General features: G+C 41.5%; 1 protein-coding gene across 6 annotated transcripts in view; it reads left to right on the forward strand.

The window, feature by feature from the left end:
- PUS7 (pseudouridine synthase 7) overlaps positions 1 to 21,323 on the forward strand; it is a 117,282-nt gene extending 95,959 nt beyond the window's left edge. For all 6 annotated transcript variants that reach the window (XM_073619646.1, XM_073619645.1, XM_073619644.1 and 3 more), the window contains 5 exons: positions 1,440 to 1,566; positions 10,412 to 10,513; positions 17,077 to 17,206; positions 17,372 to 17,463; positions 20,167 to 21,323. In XM_073619646.1, the coding sequence (XP_073475747.1) occupies positions 1,440 to 1,566; positions 10,412 to 10,513; positions 17,077 to 17,206; positions 17,372 to 17,463; positions 20,167 to 20,303 (588 nt within the window). In that variant the 3' untranslated portion in view covers positions 20,304 to 21,323. The remainder of the gene's footprint in view (positions 1 to 1,439; positions 1,567 to 10,411; positions 10,514 to 17,076; positions 17,207 to 17,371; positions 17,464 to 20,166) is intronic.
- Positions 21,324 to 23,533: the final 2,210 nt, after the last annotated feature.

Below are 23,533 nucleotides of genomic sequence, written 5' to 3' on the forward strand. Positions count from 1 at the left end.
GACACAGGAGAACGCCAACTGTGTGGTATATAATTCATTATTGCCCAGTGTGGGAGCTATCAGTATAAACTAAAGAGGAATTTCAAGCCATATAGCTTGAACTAGCTGCCGTACACATGGGCCACATGTCGGCCGGTTTCTGTTGAACTGGCCAATGCCGCCCAATATTCAGTCCATGTGTACAGCCCTTAAAGTGTAACTCCACTTTCGTGGGGGGGAAAATATAGCAAATTAAGAAAAAAAAGTAATATAGTGCATATAATTTGCGACACAAGTCCTATTGTAATTGAATTTTATTAAAAATGACCTTTCCTTTTCAATCTGCAGCTGCTGTAATTTTCTGAAAATACAAAGCAATATGGCAATCTGGAGGTGTTCTGTACACAGAATGTGTACAGAATGCCCCCCAGTAACATAATTTTCTGCTTATGTGATTGGCTCACTGATTTTCCCAGAAGTTTGCCTTAAGATACAAGTCAGATATCGGGCATCCCCTGCAACAAAAATGTCATTTTTGGTGAGCTACTCCCAGCAGTAAATCACGTCTAAAAGGATGCATGCCCAGCAGCTTTCCTCATTAGAGCCCTGCAGGTGCACAGCTGATTGATAATTGTGAAAGCACTCCCATTAGACTCCCTTTTCCACATGGACACAGACAAAAACAGGGATTTCTTCAGAATAATAAAAGGTTATCCTGCAACAAAGTTTAAAATCCTTGCAATGCACATAGAGCACCCAGAGGGGATTTTTTTTTTCTCAACAAAAGTAGTTAGAGGTTGTAAAACCTCCCTTTTGTAATTTGTACCTATAGGTAAGCCTAGTATAAGTTACCTATAGGTACTGTAAATATCTCCTAAACACGTGCCGTTTAGGAGATATTTACTGTATACTGCCATGACATCATCGGCGCATGCACTCTGAAGAAGCGGCCATCTATGCCGTTTCTTCAGGAGCGTGTGCCGTGACCAGCGGCTCCCACGTGCATGCGTGGGAGTGACGTCACTCGGCTCCAGGCAGTCGTACAGCCGGAGTCCGCGGCCCGGGAGGAAGACTGGCGAAGATGGATGCGGCCTGCAGGGGGCTTCGTTTGCAGGTGTCACATAATGTGCTAGTATGCTATGCATACTAGCACATTATGCCTTTGCTTTACAGGTAAGTAAAAAAAAAGCAGAGTGTACTTCCTTTTTAAGCTAACAATTAGTATCTCACATAAGAAGTATTAGGGAGTACTTTTTCATACAACACCTATATTTTAAAGATAGATATAGATGTTATTGTGTGTGTGTATATGTGTGTGTGTATATATATATATATATATATATATATATATATATATATATATATATATATATATATATATATATATATATATATATATATATATATATATGTATGTATATATATTAATATTATTTATTTTTAGTTTTTTTTATCTTCAGATTCCTAGGAACAACCGATTGATGTATATCCATAGTTATCAAAGCTATGTCTGGAATAACATGGTGAGCAGGAGAATTGAGGAGTATGGACTAAAAGTTGTACCGGGTGACCTTGTACTAAAAGGAGGTAATAATAATTTATATGCAGATATCTTAAAAGCATTAGGAGTGTTTTATTTTTGCTAAGAATATTTTTGCCCAACTTATAAGCCATAGTCGATTAAAGGGTAACTCCACTTTTTTGGGGGGGTGGGGGAAAACTAGCAATTAAAGAAAAAATAATATAGCATGTACAATTGCGATACAAGTCATATTGTAATTGACTGTTATTAAAAATGTAATAAAAAAGCTGCGCTAGAAATTAAAGTCCATACAAATGACATCACAAGAAAAAATTTTTTTTAATCCTTCCAGAGCATAAACACCACCACCGTGCACCTATAGACAATAGTGTTAGTCCACCGTAGTAGTTGATTGTGCTTACGCATTGGTTCCCCATTGACAACGTTAGATGATGACGAAACGCGTCTGGGAGGGTACGCACTGACGTCACCACGCGTTCGGAGTGAGAGAACAGGCTCCGTTTTGTTTATATGCTGGCCGGCTTTCGTATGCGCAACTCTGCTAATTTTAATGTAAGTGACTACATGTTTTAAATAAATATTTGGAGGATATCACACTATGGCAAGTCTCTCTTTCCTCTGAGCTATCCGGGTATCCATTGCAACATGTGGACATGTGAACACCGTGTGTGAGCCTGGAAATTTACCCCCCACCATTAGGGCACCGGGAGCAGCAGCAAGCTAAAAGGCCTTGGCTGGGCTATAGCCACTTGCCCTTTTATCCTTGCCATCTGGTAAGCAGAATCAACTACTACGGTGGACTAACACTATTGTCTATAGGTGCACGGTGGTGGTGTTTATGCTCTGGAAGGATTCAAAAAAAATTTTTTTCCTGTGATGTCATTTGTATGGACTTTAATTTAATTTCTAGGGCAGCTTTTTTTATTAGATTTCTGAATATTGGTGTGATGCTGCTGCTTATTGTTATGTTTTTGTTAGCGCGGTTTTCCTACCTATATACTGTTATTAAAAATGACCTTTCCTTTTCAATCTACAGCCGCAGTAATTTTCTATAAATGCAAAGCAATATGGCTACATGGAGTTGTTCTGTACACAGAGTGTACTGACCACTCCCCAGAAACATCATTTCCTGCTTGTGTGATTGGCTCACCAATTTTACCAGAAGTCTGTCTAAGATACAAGTAGGATTTCAGGCATCCCCTGCAACAAAAATGAAATTTTTGGTGAGATAGTTCCAATAGGAACATCTCTAAAGGGATGCAGACGCTGTAGCTTTTCTCATTAGTGTCCTGCAGCTGTCATAGCTGACATAATTATGAAACCACTCCCATTAGACCCTCTCAGACCAGAGGCACAGACACACACATGGATTTCTTCAGAATAACAAAAGGTAGGAATCTGCAACAAAGGTTGTTATAATCCTTGCAATGTACATAGATCACCTGGGGGGGGAATGTTTTTTTTTCTCAACAAAAGTAAAGTTACATTTTAAAGTGATTGTAAAGCCACTTCCATAAAATGCTCCTATCCCCTCTGTATTAGAACAATAAGTTCCCCTGTGTCTGTGTTATATCATAAATATGCTTATCTGTACTGATAACAGTGTCTTCCTGCACTCAGGTGCCTCCTCTCTCCTCTCCTCTGCCTAGCTCACAGTTCCAGCGGGTGGGGCTGAGCACTACCGCTGATGTCAGCCGAGAGGAGAGACAGAGCTGAGGAGTCTTATGATCGCAGGAAGAACGGTGTGTTATCGGTACAGATAAGCATATTTATTATATAACACAGAGCAACTTATTGTTCTAATACAGAGGAGATGGGAGCTTTTAATATTAAAAAAGGAAAGCAGTGGGGGGGGGGCGGCGGCAGGTGCTGACACGAGCAGACAGCCAGAGAGGGGAGGGGGGGGGAGGATGGAGGAGACGACACAGGAGAGACAGAGGCACTTACGCTGACCATGGTGTCAGGGCTCAGCAGCCCTGATATATCGGAGTCAGCGTCCAGGGGGAGGGTATAGCCAGGCAGGATCAGACAGGTGTTACATGGGGCCAATTGTTTTTTTGGGGTGGTTAACAAATTCTTTATGTCATGTCTCTATAGCAATAATTTTTAGTTATCATTTGAAAAAAAAATTTTTCCCCTGCTGTTTTTGTTTATTTTAGTTATTTCAAAGGTAGCATTCTTTTTGGCAAGAAAGCATGGGTCTGATTTTTTAAACAGACATGAAGAAAAGGTGTCACTACTGCCAGTTTATTAGGTTGTATAATCGAAACCCCATTTACAGAATAACTATAAAGCAAATTCATCTTCTTGGGGGGCATAGCTAACCACTGACCTGGATGGCTGCATTTGAGAGAGGTCCTGCTAAAAGCCCTAGAATTCTGTCTGTCTACTAGACATACAATGCTCTTCTTGCACTACACTGTGACTAGACCTTTTATTCTAGCTTTTATTATAAGCAGAAATTGGCAGCAGACAGCCTCTAAACAGCTGAAGGTATTTCTTTTCATACATCAGGGGACACAGAGCCATAGTAGTTTCTATGTGGGTTATAGGCCACCTTCAGGTGATGGACACTGGCACGCCCTAAATTAAAAAGTGCACTGCATGAGTGTAACTTTTTAGCTTTTCTTTATTAAACTTACCGTACTGAGAGATTAGATCGCTGTGTTTCTTTTCTCATGTACGCTATACCATCCCATTGACTGTGGACTTTGTGGACAAGCACTGGAGCTGCTATCTGGGGATAGTTCACCTTGAAACTTGTATCGCTATGTGACCTGTTTCAGGTCGAGTTCGTGAGGTGAGAGGTTTCAATAACTTGCTGAATGGTCCACTCCACATTTATGCTCCCTTAACTAAGTGTTTGGGTTCGTTAAAGCCTCCTCAGACTGCATGATTTTTTCCTGTCCATTTATTGTTGGAAAAGCCTTTTTTGTATCTGAAAAGATTTCCCAGATAAATGTTATTTTCCTCCTAGTTAAGTTTTTACACTTTATCCTATGATGAAGGAAATTCAATTCAAAAGTACAGTATACTAGCAATTAACGCAGTATATCCTTTGTGAATAAGAGCTGTTATTCGGCAGACAATATTCAAATGCTTAGGCATCCGACCAATAAAGTTGGAATTCCTGTTGGGGGAAAAAAAAAAAACTTTTTTCTCTTGATTGAGCAGCCTGGCTGACAGTAATTGCTTAATCGTTGAGGCCAGTTTAACAGGTGTTCTAGGATCCTGCTCAGCAGGCTCAGAATTCTGGCAGCTTTATGCTTGCAATAATGGCTTGTGAGTTCCTTTTGTAGAACTTCCACAAGGTTCTCAGGCAGGTGCTGGCTTATAAACTAGTCAAATGCACAACTGCTGAGATGCCTATGGCGGTTTGTACCTGTACAGCCTGGGAATACCAGGTGCTATACACGGTTCTTTGTGTATAGTGGAGGATAATCTTCCTTTCACCATGCAGAAACTCCTGGCTAGTCTTCCTTTTACGGTAGAACAACTAATTGAGGTTGTTTGGATAATTCATCCAAAGAAATTCTAGTGGGAAAAGTACCCCCTTTTTTCCATTTAAGTAAAGGAGTAAATATATTTTCATTTTTAAAAGCTCCTTTTGGGCCAGGCGCATCAGCCTCCAGGCAGTCACGATGGCTTCCGCCATCAGGTTCAGTAGGTAATCCTCAGGGTTAACCCCAGGGACAAAAAGAGGTCTTGGGGAGGGAAACCTACAAGATACTGTAGCCTCCTTATCAGGAGGTGCCCCGCTAGCTCAATAGGGGGAATTCTTCTGCAGTTCTCATGGATCTGACAGGAAGACAAATGAGGGACTTCCTTAATAGCTCCAATCTGGAGTTCCAAGAGTTCCCGTCTCCTCGTTTTTTTCTCAGATCAAACGTTCCTAAGGATCCAGAGAAAAAGAAGTCTTTCTCTTCGCATGGAATTTATCCGATCAGTAGTCTCCTTCCTACAAGGGGGAGAACTTCTAGCGTCTATCGACATCAAGGATGCTTATCTCCATGTGCCGATCTTCCCTGCTCACCAGAAATTTCTACGCTTCGAGGTAGAAAATCTTCATTTCCAGTTTATAGCTCTACCTTTTTGGGCTAGCTACTGCACTTCAAGTGTGTATAAAGATCCTGGCTCCTCCTCCTCCTCGATACTAGCCTACTTAGACGATCTACTCTTGATAGGTTAGTCGGTAGCTCGTTTAAACCAAGGTCTGGTTACCGCAGTCAGCTGCCTGGAATACTTGGGTTGGATCCTCAACCTAGTAAGATCCTTATTAAAACCATCAAGGAGATTGCAGTACTTAGGGCTGATTATAGATACAGTCCACTAAGGGGTATTTTTACCCCAGGAAAGAATCGGTTCCTTAAAGGAACTGATTTGGTGGGTCAAAAAAAAAATCCTTCTATTTATCTTTGCATGCGTTTATTGGGAAAGATGGTGGCTTCTTCAAGGCTGTTTCTTATGCGCAGTTCCATTCAAGACTGCTGCAAAACATTATTCTGTCAACTTGGAACAAGAAGATCCAAACTCTGAACTTCCCGTTGCGTTTATCCGCCAAAGTGATTCAGAGCCTCAATTGATGATCGATATCCAAGAATCTTCAAAAAGAAAGATCCTTTCTACCTGTTACCTAGAAAGTGGTAACAGATGCCAGCCCTTTGGGCTGGGGAGCAGTCCTGGAAGAAGCTTCTGTCCGAGGGACATGGTCCAGATCAGAGATGACCTTGCCCATCAATATTCTAGAAGATTCAGGCAGTACGCCTGGCCCTGGAGGCCTGGACGCTCAGACTATAAAATTGTCCTGTCAGGATCCAATCCGACAATGCCACAGCGGTGGTTTATATCCATCACAAAGGGGGCACGAGAATTCGTGCGGCCCAGAAAGAGATTAATTATTTTTTCTGTCTTGGGCAGAAACATTCCTTGTCTAGCAGCAATTTTCATTCCAGGAATGGAGAATTGGCAGGCGGACTACTTGAGTCACCAACTATTGTTTCCGGGAGAATGGTTCTTCACCCCGTCATTGTTCTGTCAATATGCCAAGGATGGGTAGTTCCGGATGTGGGTCTATTAGCGTCCGGGTTCAACAACAAGATCGACAACTTTGTGTCAAGGACAAGGGATCCGATGGCATACGAAACAGATGCCTTGGTATTTCCATGGGATCAGTTTTCACTGATCTATGCTTTCCCTCCTGTTCTCCTTCCACGCCTTCTTTGCAGGATCAAGCAAGAAGGGAAGGAGGTGATTCTTGTGGCCCAGGAGATCTTGGTTTGCCGAGATCATAAGGATGGTGGTAGGGGACCCTTGGTCCCTACCACTGTGGCCAGACCTTTATTCGCAAGGTCCGGTATTCCATCCTTCCTTACAAACGCTAAATTTAATGGTTTGGCTTTTGAGACCCACATTCTAAAATAAGACTGTTGGCTGTCAGCTTCAGTAGTTTCTACTTTGGTTAATGCTAGGAAGCCAGCCTCCAGTGTCATATACTAATGAGTCTGAAAGGCATATGTCTTCTGGTGTGAATCCAGGGATTGGCACCCCAGGAAATATGTCATAGGTAGGATCCTTGAATTCCTACAGCTAGGATTAAAAATAAAGCTGGCCTTAAGTACCATCAAAGGAAAGATGTCGGCCTTATCGGTTTTTCTTTTCAACGTCCACTTGCTTCTCAATATCTGGTTCGTAACTTTATTCAGGGGGTAACGCGGATTAATCCTCCAGTTTGGTCACCCCTGAACCATTGGGACTTAATTGTAGTCCTATCGGCTTACAGAAGCAGCCTTTTGCGCCAATACGGAGATATTCCCTTGGTTCTCTTGACGGGGGAAAAATAATTTTCTTGATTGCCATATCTTCTCCAAGAAGAGTATCAGAGTTGGCTGCTCTTTTTTGTAAAGAGTCATATTGGTTGTTCATAAGGATGGGGTTGTATTGCGGCCTTGTCCTGAATTCCTACCGAAGGTAATATCAGGTTTTCATTTAAACCAGGATATTGTTCTGCCTTAATTTTTTTTTCCAGAACCTCATTTCTGTGGAAGAAAGGTCACTACATTCTCTTGATGTGGTGAGAGCGGTCAAGGTCTATTGAAAGTGACTGCTCAGATTCATAAAACAGATGTTTTGTTTGTGTTTCCAGACGGTCCTAAAAGAGGAGAGGTATCATTGAAATCTACTATTTCTAAATGGGGTTACAAATGCCTCGTTTCCACTAAGCAGATCGGTTCGGTTCGGTACGCTATTTTGGGTGTTTCCATTATAAAAGCGGCCCATACAACCGAACCGTACCACTCCGTTCAGGGTCCTGCTTCAGATGTGGGGCCATAGAAAATGGAACGGTTCGGGTAGGGCGGAGCTACAATACATTCCACTGATTGGCTGACAGAAAACCCTCTGTTGTGCTATGCTGAGGCATTTTTTCTAAACCCTATATGGCTCCTTGTGGTCCCACTTGCAGTGGAAACGCTCACCAGAATAGACCGGACCATTCTAGGCCATTCAAACTGTACCGACAGTTGTGATTGTTCAAACTTATGGTTTAAAGAAGAAAATTCCTCCTTTTCATATTGAAGCGCACCCCACCAGGGCTGTTAGTGTCTCTTGGGCAGTGCATTACTAAGCCATGGCTCAGATCTGCAAGGCCGTAACTTGGTCTTCAATCCATACATTTACAATATTCTATCAAATAGATGTAAAATATTATCAGGCTATCGCCTTTGGGCACAGTGTACTGCAGGCTGCAGTATGAGTCCTCTAGTCTCTTGGTGCCCTACAATTGCGTCTCCCTCCCTTCAGTTAGCATTGCTATTTGACATCCCACTTAGTAACTATTATGGCTCTGTGTCCCCTGATGTATGAAAAGAAAATAGGATTTTTTAAAACAGCTTACCTGTAAAATCCTTTTCTTTGAAGTACATCGGGGACACAGAGGTCCCTCCCTTCTTGGTATACACGTGTGAGGGGTTATATAGGGAGTGCACTTTTTAATTTAGGGCGTGCCAGTGTCCATCACCTGAAGGTGGCCTATAACCCACATAAAAACTACTATGGCTCTGTGTCCCCTGATGTACTGCAAAGAAAAGGATTTTACAGGTAAGCCGTTTTAAAAAATCCCATTTTTCTAGATCTAGCTGCCATGGTGGATAGCGGAGCTCTCCTTTTATTAGGTCTGTGGTGGGGACACAGACAACGCCGAAAGGAATGCTGGAGCCTGTAAGTTCATCAGCTGTTACAGCCTGCAGTGCACCTTAACAGGAAAATTGAAGAAATTAAAATTTGCACAACTTGAGGCAAAGGGTCATTGGGAGGGAACACTGCATTTTAAGTGTGTTTTGCAGAAACGCACTACAGTCCATGTAATATGGTTTTCTATGGTACATGTTCACATATATGCGTTTTTCATCCGCTGCTTTTCTGGAAAGGGTCTGGGACTTCCCCCCCCCCCCCCCCCCCCCCCCCCCCCCCCGCAGCACATTGTGTTTTTCGTGTAATAGACTTCAATAGATCCGCACCAGTGTGTTGCATTTTTGATGCGTTTTGCATTTTTTTTCCTTTCCATAACAAACTGTGTATAGCTTCCTTAAGAACTAATGAGTCGTCAGCTGTCAGCAGGATTCCCCGCTGACAGTTGAATATAAAAAAAACAGGTAAAAAACAGTCCATATAGTCTATCAATCCATACCAGTCCCCTTTGTGGGTTTTAATTTTTTTAAAATTAAAAAAAAAATGGTGTGGGCTCCCACCCAAAATCCATGCCAGACCCTTCTCCAAGCATGCAGGTCAGGATAGGGAGAGGACGAACAAGCCCCCCCAGACCACGTTGTCCTCAACATGGGGGGGTCCTTGATCCCCCCCCACCCCCCATATGGATGAGTATGGGGTACATACCCCTACTCATTCACCAAAAAAAATAAAGATGTAGTGTAAAAAATCAGTTTTTGACAAGTCCTCTAAAAACACTGTCCCCCAATGTAGATCCATCGTTGATCACAATGCCTGCCGCTGACCCACTGACGTCGCCAAAACACCTCCCCAATGTTGGGAGCATGTGGCCTGGTTTGGGGGGGGCTCTCGCTCATCCACTCTTTTTCCTAACCTGCCGGGCTGCATGCTCGGATAAGGGTCTGATATGTATTTTTTTTTTTTTTTTTTTTTAGGGGGGACCCCACACCATGTTTTTTGGGGGGGGGGGGGGTTTGCTGACAGTCCTTGTTAAGGACGTGGGAACCGGGGTTTCCCGGACCATTTCTTAACAACCAGCTATACACCGTTTAGACACCACTAATATCTGGGGGAGACACATCCCCCGACAGGACACAGGCCATTCTGCTTTCTATTCCTTGGTTAATTTGCATAGCTTGCTACAAAACCGAGAATTCACAAAGTGAGACAGGGTCATAGTAGAGGCACCCCAGGGGGGCATGTCTTGCAGGGCTCTGCCAGTGTCCCTTCACCTGAAGGTATGAGCGTACAACCCAGAATCCATCGATACTATGTCTGTTTCCTGTTTTGTTTTTGAAGATATGGAATTTACAAGTAAGTCTAAATTCCGCTTTCTCGCAGCTTCAGGTTACCAACAAGGGTTGGCTTCTGTAGGTGCGATGGGATCAGAGGTCAAGCTTGACTTTCCTAGTAAAAAGTAAAGATTTGTATATAACTTCAGCTGAATGTCTCTGTGGATTCAAATTTAGGGGACAATCATGCAGCTTTCACTCTCGCTATCCCAATGTATCCTCAATTTATGTACTTTCTTCACATGCTCGGTCGTAAGTGCCCAGGCTATTAACTGGTTTAATTTATTCATTTTTTTTTTTTTTTCATTTTGTTATGTAGCTTTTAAAAATAGGTAAGACTTGAGCCTAAAATTTGGTGTTTTGTTTTTCACAGCCACTGCAGTAGTTGTAGAAGAAAATGACATTGAAAGCTACAGCATTCATGATGTTGTGATGCCACTGCCAGGCTTTGATGTAATCTACCCAAAGCACAAACGTAAGTATCGAGACTGTCCCTTTCAATTACGTTTTCAGTCTGGTTATTTACTTCTGTTTAGTGTTTGTTTTGGGGAGAAAAGTGCTGATATCCAGGTAAGTGGGCAACTGCTTGTTGCATTTGGTTTTTGGGTTTATTTTTTTTTTAGAAGAGGAGGATTACATTGATTAATTAGACCCCTTTCAGACAGTCGTTCTGATCAGGTCAGGCAGTCAGTTTTTCAGGCGGCCCCGATTGGAAGGTCCACTCATCCCTATGGACAGGCGGGTGTAAATGGACTTGTCTGTTTTGACCTGCCTACTTCTGGGTCCAATCAGGCCCTTTAAAGAAAAAAAAGGCGGCGCGGATTGGAGGTAGCCAAGTGTAATGGAGTAGCCGAGTCCCTTTACTCCCGGATGCCCATAGAGCAGAGCAGGCTTTGCCTGTGTTTTGTTCTGCAGATACTGAGAGGACATGGGTGTCTGCTCACAAATCCCCTACTGATCACAATAGAATCCGCCCGTGTGAAAGGGGCCTATGTTATGTATAAGCATGAGAATAAAAGGATTTTTCTTGCTCGTTGAGAAACACAGGAAGTCTTAACCTTCAAGATATACTGCCACATAACAGGGAACTTTGGCAAACAAAGCAGCATGCCTCAACTTTTTTTTTTTTTTTTTTTTGCTAGCATGATTTTTTTTTTTTTATTATTATTATTATTATTATTATTCAATAAAACACTATTCTGTGTTGCTGCTGGTGCTTTGATTGCAGCTTCTTGGCGTGGTTGTCCTTAGCCTGGCTTTTGGAGTACTGAGTTAGGACCCAACTGGACTATGGAAATGCTGTAGCCTAAAAGTGACCTTCTGACTCTATTGTGGTAAAAGCTTTGGAGCACTTTCCAGAGCCGTTCTGTTTCTGAAGACTGACTTAATAGGACTGTCGAGCTGAGCACCAGGAGTTACCTCAATTTTTGGGTTGCTACAGAAGGGGATAATGCTGTGGGACCAAACACTGGTGTTTTCTGCTTGGTGTAGTGTCACACTCTACAGTGCAAAGAAAATATCTTCCGCTGCTGCTCCTACTTAAAAAAATGCCACATGAAACTTTGTTTTGTTTCTGCTGCTCTCCTTCAGTGACTTTGTTCACGTCCAGCCATCCGATTCTCACCTGCTACCAACGGTCTAGGTTTTATATACAACATCCAGCACTACCCAGAAAAGAAATATGTAAAGAATAATTCATACCAGAACAAATCTTCTATACAAATTAAAAAAAAATGAATTTGGATCAATGTATGAATAAATATAAAAACAAATAAAATAATTTGACAAAAATGCTGTGCAAATCAATAAATGTGAATACATTATTAAAAACATCAATATCCCATCCCACAGTCAAATCGGAGAAAACATTTATGTTGTGCAGATTCAATCCAACTGTATATAGTAAATCCATTATAGGTCTAAAAACCATGTTACATAGTAGGTGAGGTTGAAAAAAGACAAGTCCATCAAGTCCATCCTATGTGTGTGATTATATGTCAGTATTACATTGTATATCCCTGTATGTTGCGGTCATTCAGGTGATTATCTAATAGTTTCTTGAAGCTATCAATGCTCCCCGCTGAGACCACCGCCTGTGGAAGGGAATTCCACATCCTTGCCGCTCTTACAGTAAAGAACCCTCTACGTAGTTTAAGGTTAAACCTCTTTTCTTCTAATTGTAATGAGTGGCCACGAGTCTTATTAAACATGTAGTGTTTAAACAAATGTCTTTCACAAGGTGAGAAATGTGATCACAAATCTAAAGTGCCTGTTCCTCACACCTTCACAATGCACTCCAGTGGTATATCTCACTTACCAGATTTGAGTGACCACTTGTTACAGTATGGTCAAACAGCGTATAATGATGATTGAGCACTCTGAGTACTACTGGATTGTTTTTAGTATGACTTTTTTTAAAATAATTCTTACACTATAAGATTTTTCTCCTTTTTTACTTCAACCTCCTCGCATCTACGCTATAGCCGAATGACGTCTACAGCACGGACCTACATTGCCGGGATGCCCTCATATGACGTCCTCCCATTTGCATGCTCCCCGCAAGCTCCCTGTGGGGCACGCTGGCACGCTCTGTGATCACTGAATCAATGAGACTCGGCTGATCACAGATCAGGGTACGGGGCCGATCCCAGCCCCTTACACTGTGATCAGCTGTCAGCCAATGACAGCTGATCACGTAATGTAAACAGAAGATCGGTAATCGTGTTTTTTGTTTTTTGGGGGTTTTTTTTGTTTTTGTTTTTTTTTTTTTCTCCTCACGCTTGAGGAGAAAAAAAGCCAATCACCAGCTTCTGTGAAAGACATCAGTCCCAAAGAGGAAGTGCCACAGCCACCTCATCTGTGCCCACCAGTGCATATCAGTGCCACCTATCAATACTCACCAGTGGTCCCAATCAGTGCTGCCTATCAGTGCCCATCACTGCCACTCATCAGTGCCACCTATCAATGCCCACCAGTGCCGCCTCTGTGCCCACCAGTGCCGCTTCTGTGCCCACCAATGCAGCATTATCAGCGTACATCAGTGAAGGAGAAAAATTACCTGTTTGCTAAATTTTATAACAAAATCTAAAACGGTTTTGTTTTTTTCCAAATGTTCTGTCTTTTTTTTTCGTTTTTTTTTTTTTTTTTTTAAATAACCCAGCAGTGATTAAATTCCACCAAAAGAAAGCTCTATTTGTGGGGGAAAAAAATTTAATTTGGGTACAGTGTTGCATGACCGCACAATTGTCATTCAAAGTGTGACGGCGCTAAAAGCTGAAAATTAGTCAGGGCAGGATGGGGGTTTAAGTGCCCAGTAAGCAAATGGGGCCGCCTTTTCCTAAAAATATTATGAAGCTCAAAGGAAGCAAAGTATTTTGTGCAATCTTATCCTGCGCAGTTTGACCATTTTGTAACAGGTAGTCAATTAAATCTGGTGATTATATATACCACTGTTTTGTGCATTGTCAAGAGTATGAAGCACAGGCACTTTACCACACTGAAGGGGGGGGGGGGGGTCTAGGGAAGGAAGGGAAAAGAGAAGGGGGGGTTTAAGAGCAAGGGCGTTGCCTGCGGAGGAGGAGGAAGGAAAGGACAGGGGTAAAAAAAGGAAATGGGGGGGGGGGGGGGGTTTGAATAAGGGGTAGAAAGAGAGGTTATGGGTGGGGAAGGTAGGGGGAGGGAAGAAGGAAGGCAAAGGAGAGAGAAGGGGGGACTTTAACATCTTATTCATATTAATGCTTAACCCCTTCCCACCGAGCGTACGCAGATGTGCGTACTAGGCTTTCCGGGGTTATACCGGGATGATGCCCGCAGCTGCAGGCATCATCCTGGTACCATTTTTTACAGCGGGCGATCGGCTTTCCAGGCATAACAACCGATACGGCTAAAAGCCGCTTGGCTGTTATACCGGAGCAGTGGGAGGGGACGTCTCCCCCCCTCCCGCCGCTGTTACCGGGGCCTCCCGTTCGATCGGGAGGCCCGGTGACTAATCGGCTGCCTCCGGCAGCTGGGGGGTGAGCTGGAACGAAGCTGTGGGCGGCTTCGTTCCAGCCTTCTAATTGTTAACACGGAAGCGAAGTCATGATGTCACTTCCCGTTTACTCGGCTGCCAATGGCGCCGATTTAAAAAAAATACACAGTATTCAGAATCTGCGTTTTCGGCGATCTGAATACTTTGAAGTGCAAAGGAGGGATCGGGGGTCTTTTAGACCCCCGATCCCTCCATAAAGAGTACCTGTCACCACCTATTACTGTCACAAGGGATGTTTTCATTCCTTGTGACAGCAATATAAGTCATCAAAAATTTTAATTTTTTTTTTTAACACAATTTATAAATATAAAAATAAATAAGTCCCCGCGAGCTAGCGCAGCAAAGAAAACGCATACGGCAGTTGCGCCCGCATATATAAACGGTGTTCAAATCACACATGTGAGGTATCGCCTCGATCGTCAGAGCGAGAGTAATAATTCTAGCACTAGACCTCCTCTGTAACTCCAACCTGGTAACTGTAAAAAAAATTTAAAGCGTCGCCTATGGAAATTCTTAGGTACCGTAGCTTGTCGCCATTCCACGAGTGCGTGCAATTATAAAGTGTGACATGTTTGGTATCTATTTACTCGGCGTAACATACTCTTTCACATTATAGAAAAAAATTGGGGTAACTTTACTGTTTGTTTTTTTTCTTAATTCATGAAAGTGTCCCTTTTCCCAAAAATTTGTGTTTAAAACACCGCTGCACAAATACCGTGTGATATAAAATATTGCAACAATCTCCATTTTATTCTCTAGATTCTCTGCTAAAAAATATATATATATATAATGTTTGGGGGTTCTAAGTAATTTTCTAGCAAAAAAATACGGATTTTAACTGGTAAACCCCAAATTTCAAAAATAGGCTTAGTCATGAAAGGGTTAACATCCCACTGGAAAGTTGAGCTGAGTTCTGTAATCGATGCTTTTAAAAATAAAGGTACCTCCAGCAGACAGCTTGTGATTGACAGAGCCTCTGCTCTGTTCCTGTGTGCTGTATGAAGGGGAGTGTGTCCCTTCCCTCCAATCAGCTCTCAGAGCTGTTGTACAGTGTGTAACTTCAGCTTCCTACCCCCTGCTTTCAGAGTCTGTGATGAATCCGGATGTACAGTACTAATGGCTGAAAATAAACAGGTACAACTTATGTAGGAATGATTTGCATCACCTCTGTGTATCACTTGAGGCCAGTCACCTCACTGGGTATATGGTAAGGGTTTATAACCACTTCAACTTCTTTTGGAGGATCTTTGGGGTTGGGGTGGAATACTGGCCACCCTATTGGTTCAGGGGAATTGGTCACTGAAAGAGTCCTGTCTCCCATTTTAACAGTGTTGACCATACTACTGGAGAGTCAACTGATCTGGATTCTGTTGTGCTATGTCATTGCAGTGGCATATAGCAATCATCGGGGAGGAATGAGAAGTTTAGCCACATAGGGAACCAGTATCTCCCCCCTTTCACCAAAGAGACTTCCTGGCTTCTTTTATTGTCAAAGATGCTAAGGATGCACTAGCTTCATTCCACCATCTCTAGGTAGCTTAGGCAAATCATCATCCAAGGTTATGGGCTCTAGAATCTGCTTCAACCGTTTCCTGTCAAGGAGTACTCTGCTAGACCTGAGTGCTTTTTGGGCTTTTTTTTATCATCCATTATCAGTTTCCCAGATTTGCAATGCTGCCACCTGGTCTTCTGTGCATGTGTTATAAGTTTTACCTGGTTGGTGTTGCAGCCTCATCTGATGCCCACTTTGTGTAAAAGGTCCTACAGACAGATCTTTGAGATTCAGGCAGTTCCAAGTTTTCTGTTTTGTTGGTCATGTTGCTGTTTGCGGCGTTGCCAGCACCTCAGTTGAACTGGTTTTGGACTCCCTGAAGGCTAAGATTTCCTCCATGTTTGGAGGAAGAAAAATGCTGACTATGACCTTAAGAACACCATCCCTACAGTCAAGCACAGAGGTGGAAACATGATGCTTTGGGGCGGTTTCTATGCTAAAGGTACAGGCCGACTTTGACACATTAGGGGGCCAATGGACGGCCATGTATTGTAAAACCTTGGATGAGAACCTTCATCCCTCAGCCAGAACACTGAAGATATGTTGTGGATGGGTCTTCCAGCATGACCATGACCCAAAACGTACTGCCAAGGCAACAAAGGAGTGGCTCAAGAAGAAGCAAATTAAAATCATGGAGTGACCTAGTCATTCTCCAGACCTTAATCCTATCAAAAATTCATGGAGGGAGCTGAAACTTTGAGTTGCCAAACGACAACCAAGAAACCTTAAATCACCAAAATCCCTCTTGCAATGTGTGCAAACCTGGTCACCAACTACAAGAAATGTCTTACCTCTGTGCTTGCCAACAAGGGTTTCTCCACCAGGTACTATGTCATGTTTTGCTTGGGGATCAAATGCTTATTTTACTCGATGAGCCTTCATTTCTTTGTAAGTGGGCAAACTTACAAAATCTGTAGGGGATCAAACAAAAATGTCCCCACTGTATTTTAACAGTTATGCCCCGTACACACGGTCGGACTTTGTTCGGACATTCCATTAACAAAATCCATGGATTTTTTCCTACGGATGTTGGCTCAAACTTGTCTTGCATACACATGGTCACACAAAGTTGTCGGAAAATCCGATCGTTCTAAACGCAGTGACGTAAAACACGTACGTCGGGACTATAAACGGGGCAGTGGCCAATAGCTTTTATCTCTTTATTTATTCTGAGCATGCGTGGCACTTTGTGCGTCAGATTTGTGTACACACGATCGGAATTTCCGACAACGGATTTTGTTGTCGGAAAATTTTATATCCTGCTCTCAAACTTTGTGTGTCGGAAAATCCGATGGAAAATGTGTGATGGAGCCCACACACGGTCGGAATTTCCGACAACAAGGTCCTATCACACATTTTCGGTCGGAAAATCCGACCGTGTGTACGGGGCATAACTGTTTTGGTAAAGTTGCAACTTTTTGTAAATTTAAAGATTTTTTTTTTTCCCCCCCTTAAGTCGCTGCAGCTTATGAAGAAATGCTTGCTGCTGATAAACTTGACATTAAGAACATGAGGCATAGAATTAAAGATTACTCTCTAGCTGGAGCTTACCGAAAACTTCTGATACGTCCTCAAGATGTCAGCTGGTAAGCAGTGTATTTCTCTTATTATGTATACGTGTTAGGGTGATGTTGTATGGGAGCTTTTTATGCTACAGTTCTCTTAATTCAGTTGTATACGTTTAAAAATTGCAGTGCACAAAGAGTTAATTCATCACATGGTTAAGTATTTCTTTTCTATAATATTTATAGGGAAATTGTTGCATATGATGACACCAGAATCCCTCTAGTTGGAACTGATCTGGAAAAGCTGGAAGGAAAGCCATTACCTGTATTTAACGAAGGTAATCAAGTTTGTGTTTGTGCTTGAAAGTCTAACTTCAGCCAAGCAACAAATTATAGTACATGAATGAAAACCTTTTTACCTGCTAAAGAAGTTGTAATTCTGTTCAGCCAGTCTTTTCATCTAGGCACCCCTGCAAGGGGCCAGCAACCGTACGTCTAGTAACCTCTTGATTGAATAATAGAGCGGCAGCACACTAATTAGTCATCTACTCAGTATGTTTTACTGTTGGCACATATGTGCTGCACCAGGGGCATTATAGCATTTGAAAAATGATTTTTTTTTTTTACCCCATTTTCAGCCAAAGGAAAATTAACGAATTGTCATGTTTTTAGAATCTGTTTTAATATAACTTTTTATGCCAGTTTAAAATACACATGCATGCACGACCTAAAGTGGATCTTCACCCTTTAAAGTGGTTGTAAAGGCTGAAGGTTTTTTACTTTCATGCATTCTATGTATGAAGGTAACAAACCTTCAGTGTGCAGCTCCCCCCAAATACTTAAGCCCAATCTCAATCCAGTGATGTGCATGAGACCCAAGGCTCTCCTGGGTCTCTTCCTGCTGATTGGCTGATATTAAGCAGCAGGAGCCTTTGGTTCCCATTGCTGTCAATCAGTCAGTGAGGCGGGAGCGAGGCTGAGCCATACCGAGCTCTCTGTCTCTTATAGACGCAGAGAGCCAGCTCGGGAGCAAGCACGCACGAGTGCCCCCACAGCAATCAACTTGGCAAGGGGAAGGGTCCCAGAGCGCCGGCAGGGGACCCGAGAAAGGGAGTATCGGGGCTGCTCTGTGAATAACCACTGCACAGAGCAGGTAAGTATAACTTGTATTTATTTTTTTTAAATAAACATTTTAATTCTAACCTCTGTCCAGGGTCGTCTTTAATATTGATTGGATCCTGGGCAAACATTTTCCTGGGGCCCCCCTGGCCCAACAGCACCACAAACATTTTAATTCTAACCTCTGTCCAGGGCCGTCTTTATTATTGATTGGACCCTGGGCAAACATTTTCCTGGGGCCCCCCTGGCCCAACCAGTAAAATAAATAAATAATAAAAATGCCATAAATCTTTCCCCTATTTTGTAGAAGCTATACCTTTTGCACAAACCAAACAATATACCCTTATTGGGTTTTTTTTTTACCTAAAATATGTAGCAGAATACATATTGGCCTAAATTTATGAAGAAATTAGATTTTTTTTTTTTTTTTATTGGGTATGTTTTATAGCTGAAAGTAGAAAATATAGTTTTTGTTTTTTTTTTTGTTTTTCAAATACCACCAAAAGAAAGCTCTATTTGTGGGAAAAAAGCACACAAATTTTATTTGGGTACAGCGTCGCACAACCACTCAATTGTCAGTCAAAATAACGCAGTGCCGTATCGCAAAAAATGGCCTGGTCAGGAAGGGGGTAAATCCTTCCGGGGCTGAAGTGGTTAAACACACTGAAAGGACAGGTTTTCTTCCCCCCCCCCCCCCCCCCCCCCCCAAAGCCTCTAGCTTTGCTCTTCCATATCAAAATCTTTATTCAAGGGGCATCTCAGATCTGGCACCCCTGTGCTTCCATGGGACTTCAGCTTGGTTCTCTCTGCTACAGAAACCGAAACCACCCTTGAAACCCATCAGGAAATATCCCCTTAGATGACCTCTCCTGCAAAGTGGCCTTTTTGGTTCACATCGGCTAGATGTGTCTCCGAGCTGGTGGCTTTCTTACAAGGGGCCATTCCTCATTCTTCAAAAAGACCAGATAGTCTTACATCCAAATCCATCTTTTCTTCCTAAGGTGGTATCAGTCTTACACTTCAATGAAGATTTAGTCCTTCCATCTTTGTGCTTTGCTCCAAAGGAAATTGCACTTCATTGCCTGGTCATACTCAGAGCCATCAGCATCTACCTCAAAGCAACCACTTCTGTCAGGAAGATAGTGACTCCCTATTTGTCCTATTCTCAGGACTTCACAAGGGACATCCAAAATTGCACCAATGAATAAGACAAGTCATCGCTAGAGCTTCTGAAAAACAAAATTTCTCCTGCGCTTTTACACCCACTCTGCCAGGATGGTGGATTTTTCTTAGACATGTCGGCACCTGCACCTGAAGCCAATAGTTAAATCGGCTTGGGGCACCAACTCTGTGGGAGCCCTGGGCAGGTAAGTGTCTTTATATTAAAAGTTAGCAGCTACAGTATTTGTAGCTGCTGACTTTTAAATTTTTTTTTTTTTTTTTTTTTTTTTACAGGCTGAAACTCTGCTTTAAGGTTACCAGCCTATAACCAAGGGTCTATGAATGATATGCCTGTGTCCTGTACTGTACTCCAAGACACGGAATTTACAAGCAAGTCAAAATTCCTCTCTCTCCCTCCTGCATACTATATACCATATATTCTCTATGATGATCAAAAAACCACAAACAAAATTAATCATTTTTATTGATTTTGTTTGTGCATGCACCAAAGCAATGAGCACTGCTAATAAATGTTGTACCCCTGAAAAATTTGCAAATGTGGAGAAACATGTTGGGTTGGTTATATAGTTTTATCAGTTAGAATGCAGTTGCTAACTTAAGTCAAGTTTTTCAGAAAAAGAGCTATAGGGAAAATTGGAATATTGTAGGGACTATACGATATAATGTGTGCAGAAGAGAAATGTATGTTGCAGATAGAATTTTTATTTCATGGGTTGCACTACTCTGTTTTTACTCTATAGATGGAAAATACAAGGCACTCAAGATGGAATTTTCCTTGCCTTCTTCCACGTATGCTACAATGGCCATCAGAGAAGTACTGAAAATGGACACCAGCATCAAGAATCAGACTCGGCTTAACACTGTGTGGCTGCGATAGGCTTATTCCGTGACCTCTCCCATTGTATATCAGTAGCATTTCATGCTTCATTATTTTAATAAATACTTTATTTTACCCCACAAAGGGAAAAGAAAAAAGTATAAGCCGTTTTAACATGGAGATTTTACACTTCTGTTTATTGAGTTATTTAAATTATGTTTTTTTTTCCAATTAGTTTTGTGACCTGCAACTTCACTATTGGTAAATAAATTAGAATCTGCTTAATCATCATGTTCTACATAATAATATATCACTAGGTTAAATTGGGATTAATTTGGTTTAGGCTGAAGGTTGGGTTGAGTTTTTTTTAGATTGCCTAATTAATCAGCTGGCCTTCCTTTTGCTAGTCCCCCCTCTTTTTATAGAGTATTGTGGTTTAAAAAGAAGCATAGTGGAGTAGTATTTTGCCTCTAACTGGCGCCAAAGTGAAATTTGATGACAGGTGTGTTTATCCACTAGCTGATGAGTTATTTAGTACATAAAATTATTTGTGTGATATGGTTATATTACCACATTGGAGGTTTGTGATTCATACACTAAACTTTCTATAACTGGACACATTTTGTGTATTACACTGAAATGTTATAGGCCATTTAATAAGCCTAAATTAATAAAATGCCTAGTTGTACATATATGTAGATATTTATATATCATTGTGGAAATAAGAATTAGAGATGCCAAAACTGAGATTTGAGTTCCGAAACAGGTCAAATACTTTCCATAAGATTTGTCACTTGATATACAATCAGATATTGTTTGACTGTTTATCAAAATCCAGAAAAAATTTTCTTTCACAATGTTCGTTTGATTTAACAATTTTTTTTTTTATTTATTCCATTAACATATCTGGTACATACTATACATATTCTGTGACTCCTGATTGACATGCAGCTGGCTAATGTAGGTTCTATAGAAATGCCATAAAATGTTCAGCACCCCGAATACAATGGGACAAGTCAATGAGCACAAGCCTATTTTTTTTTTTTTTTTTTTTTTTTTTTTTTTTTTATTTTTTTTTTTTCTTATAATAAACCTACAGATAACTAGCCTCTTCAAATGTTGAAAAATATTTACATGTGCTATCCAAGGACGAATTATTATGTAAGTCCATTATAAAGATGAATTAATCTGTTTCTGTTCTGATTTTTTAGAGCTGTGTTACTAAGCATTTTTTAAATAAACAAGAGTGGTAAAAAAACAAGGACTCAATCATTAGTTCTGTAATTTATTGGAACATAATGCTTTATTTGAGCTAATCATTCATTATTCAGGGCAAGCTTTTTTTTGCTTCATGTCAAGAAGTTGGACCTTTTTTTTCCCCTCAAAGTGATTGTAGAGTCTTCTTTTTTTTTTTCAATAAAAATACAATAAATGTTATACTTACCTGCCCTGTGCAGTGGATTTGCACAGAGCAGCCTGGCCCTTCCCTCCTGTTGAGTGCCCCCACAGCAAGCACCCCCCTCTCTCTCCTGATTGGTTGACTGACATTGACAGCAGCGGGAGCCAATGGCGCCGCTGCTGTGTCTCAGCCAATCAGAAGGGAGAGTCTCAGCCGGTCGAGACAGTCATGGATATCACTGGACAGAGATGGGCTGAGGGGGGCGCTGCTGCACACAGGAGGCTTTTTATCTTAATGCATAGAATGCATTAAGATAAAAAAAACCTTCTGACTTTGCAACCAATTTAAGGCTTGAGGGCAGGACTGCTCCACCCCCTTCTGGTCTAGGCCATTTTTGGGTTTTTAGCACTGTCACACTTTGAATAACAATTACTCAGCCTTGCAACACTGTACCCAAATTAGTTTATTTTTTTATTCAGGGCTTTTTTTGGTATTTATTCCGCACTGGGCTTTTTACTTTATAAAGGAAAAAGGCCAAAAACTTTGAAGAAAAAAAGTCTGTCTGAGTTTCTGTTATAAAACTTTGCAAATACATTTTCTTCATAAATTTTGGTCAAAGGGTATTCTGCTACATCCCTTTGGTGGAAAAAAAATGTGTATCTGATTTAGTCTGTATGAAAGTCTACAAATTATGAAATACAGTATATCTCTGGTGCCCAACCTGTGGCCCAGAGGCTGAAATGGGCCTTTTGGTACTTTTTTGTGTGGCCCTTAGGGCCTCTGCAAACACTAATCTGCATTTCCCTATTTCCCTGTTATAGTAATGATTTCTAGCAGTCTCATGTAATGTGTTTCCAGACAATGCTGTCTATTGAAGTATGTCGCCAGTATCCAACCATTACTGTAGTATGTTCACTGCCACTGAAAGTCACCTGTAGCATGTCTGACCATCTGTACCATGTCCACAGTCTGACCATCTCCTGTATCATGTTTCCTGTCTCTGACTAAATTCTGTACCATGTCAGCAGTCTTCAACCATCTTTTACATTATGTGCATAGTCTCTGACCATCTCCTGTGAATCATGTCCACAGTCTGACAATCTCCTGGAGTATATATATATATATATATATATATATATATATATATATATATATATGTCCATGGTTTCTGACAATCTCTTGTACAATGCCCATAGTCTTTGATTATATTCTGTGCGTGTGCTGTCTCTGACACTGAATTTTGTGTGTGGCCAAAATGCCCCCTATTTTGAAAGACAAACACCCCTTGGTCTTCTCTGATAGGCATAGTGAGTCTTTTGAAAATTGTAATTTTTTGCCACCAATTTTTAGAAAAAGCAGGCAAGAAAATGCAGTTTTTATTTTTGTCCATAAGATATATTTTTAACACATAGCATAGGTATACTTAGAATTACACCACAAAACACATATTGCTACTCCTCCCCAGTATGGGGATACTACATTTGAGACATTTCACAGCCTAGCCACATAGAGTGGCCAAAATCCAAGGTGCACCTTCAGGCTTTCTAGGGTCATGAATTACACATCCAATTTCCTGAGTACCTATCACGTATTTGGACACTGTGACTGGTGTTGTGGTGATCAGAGACACTTACTGTGGCTGCACTATTAGTTTACACATGAGGTTTAGGGTGTACACATGCCATGGTTGTGATTATGCTGTGCAGCTGTGGCAGGAATTATCAATTTTGCTTGCTGATCGCGACCCATTCAAGTAGAATGGGGGTGCTTGTTTGAGATCCAAGGGGTTAAAGCAGGAGGTAAGAAGGCTATACTACACCTCACTGCCTGTCAAATTCTGTTTGAAAAGCAATACAAACACAGATCATTCTTTAGAGAGCACTACACGTGA

Source organism: Aquarana catesbeiana, linkage group LG03 (genome assembly GCF_042186555.1).
Source record: "Aquarana catesbeiana isolate 2022-GZ linkage group LG03, ASM4218655v1, whole genome shotgun sequence".
In the NCBI taxonomy this organism is placed as follows: domain Eukaryota; kingdom Metazoa; phylum Chordata; class Amphibia; order Anura; family Ranidae; genus Aquarana; species Aquarana catesbeiana.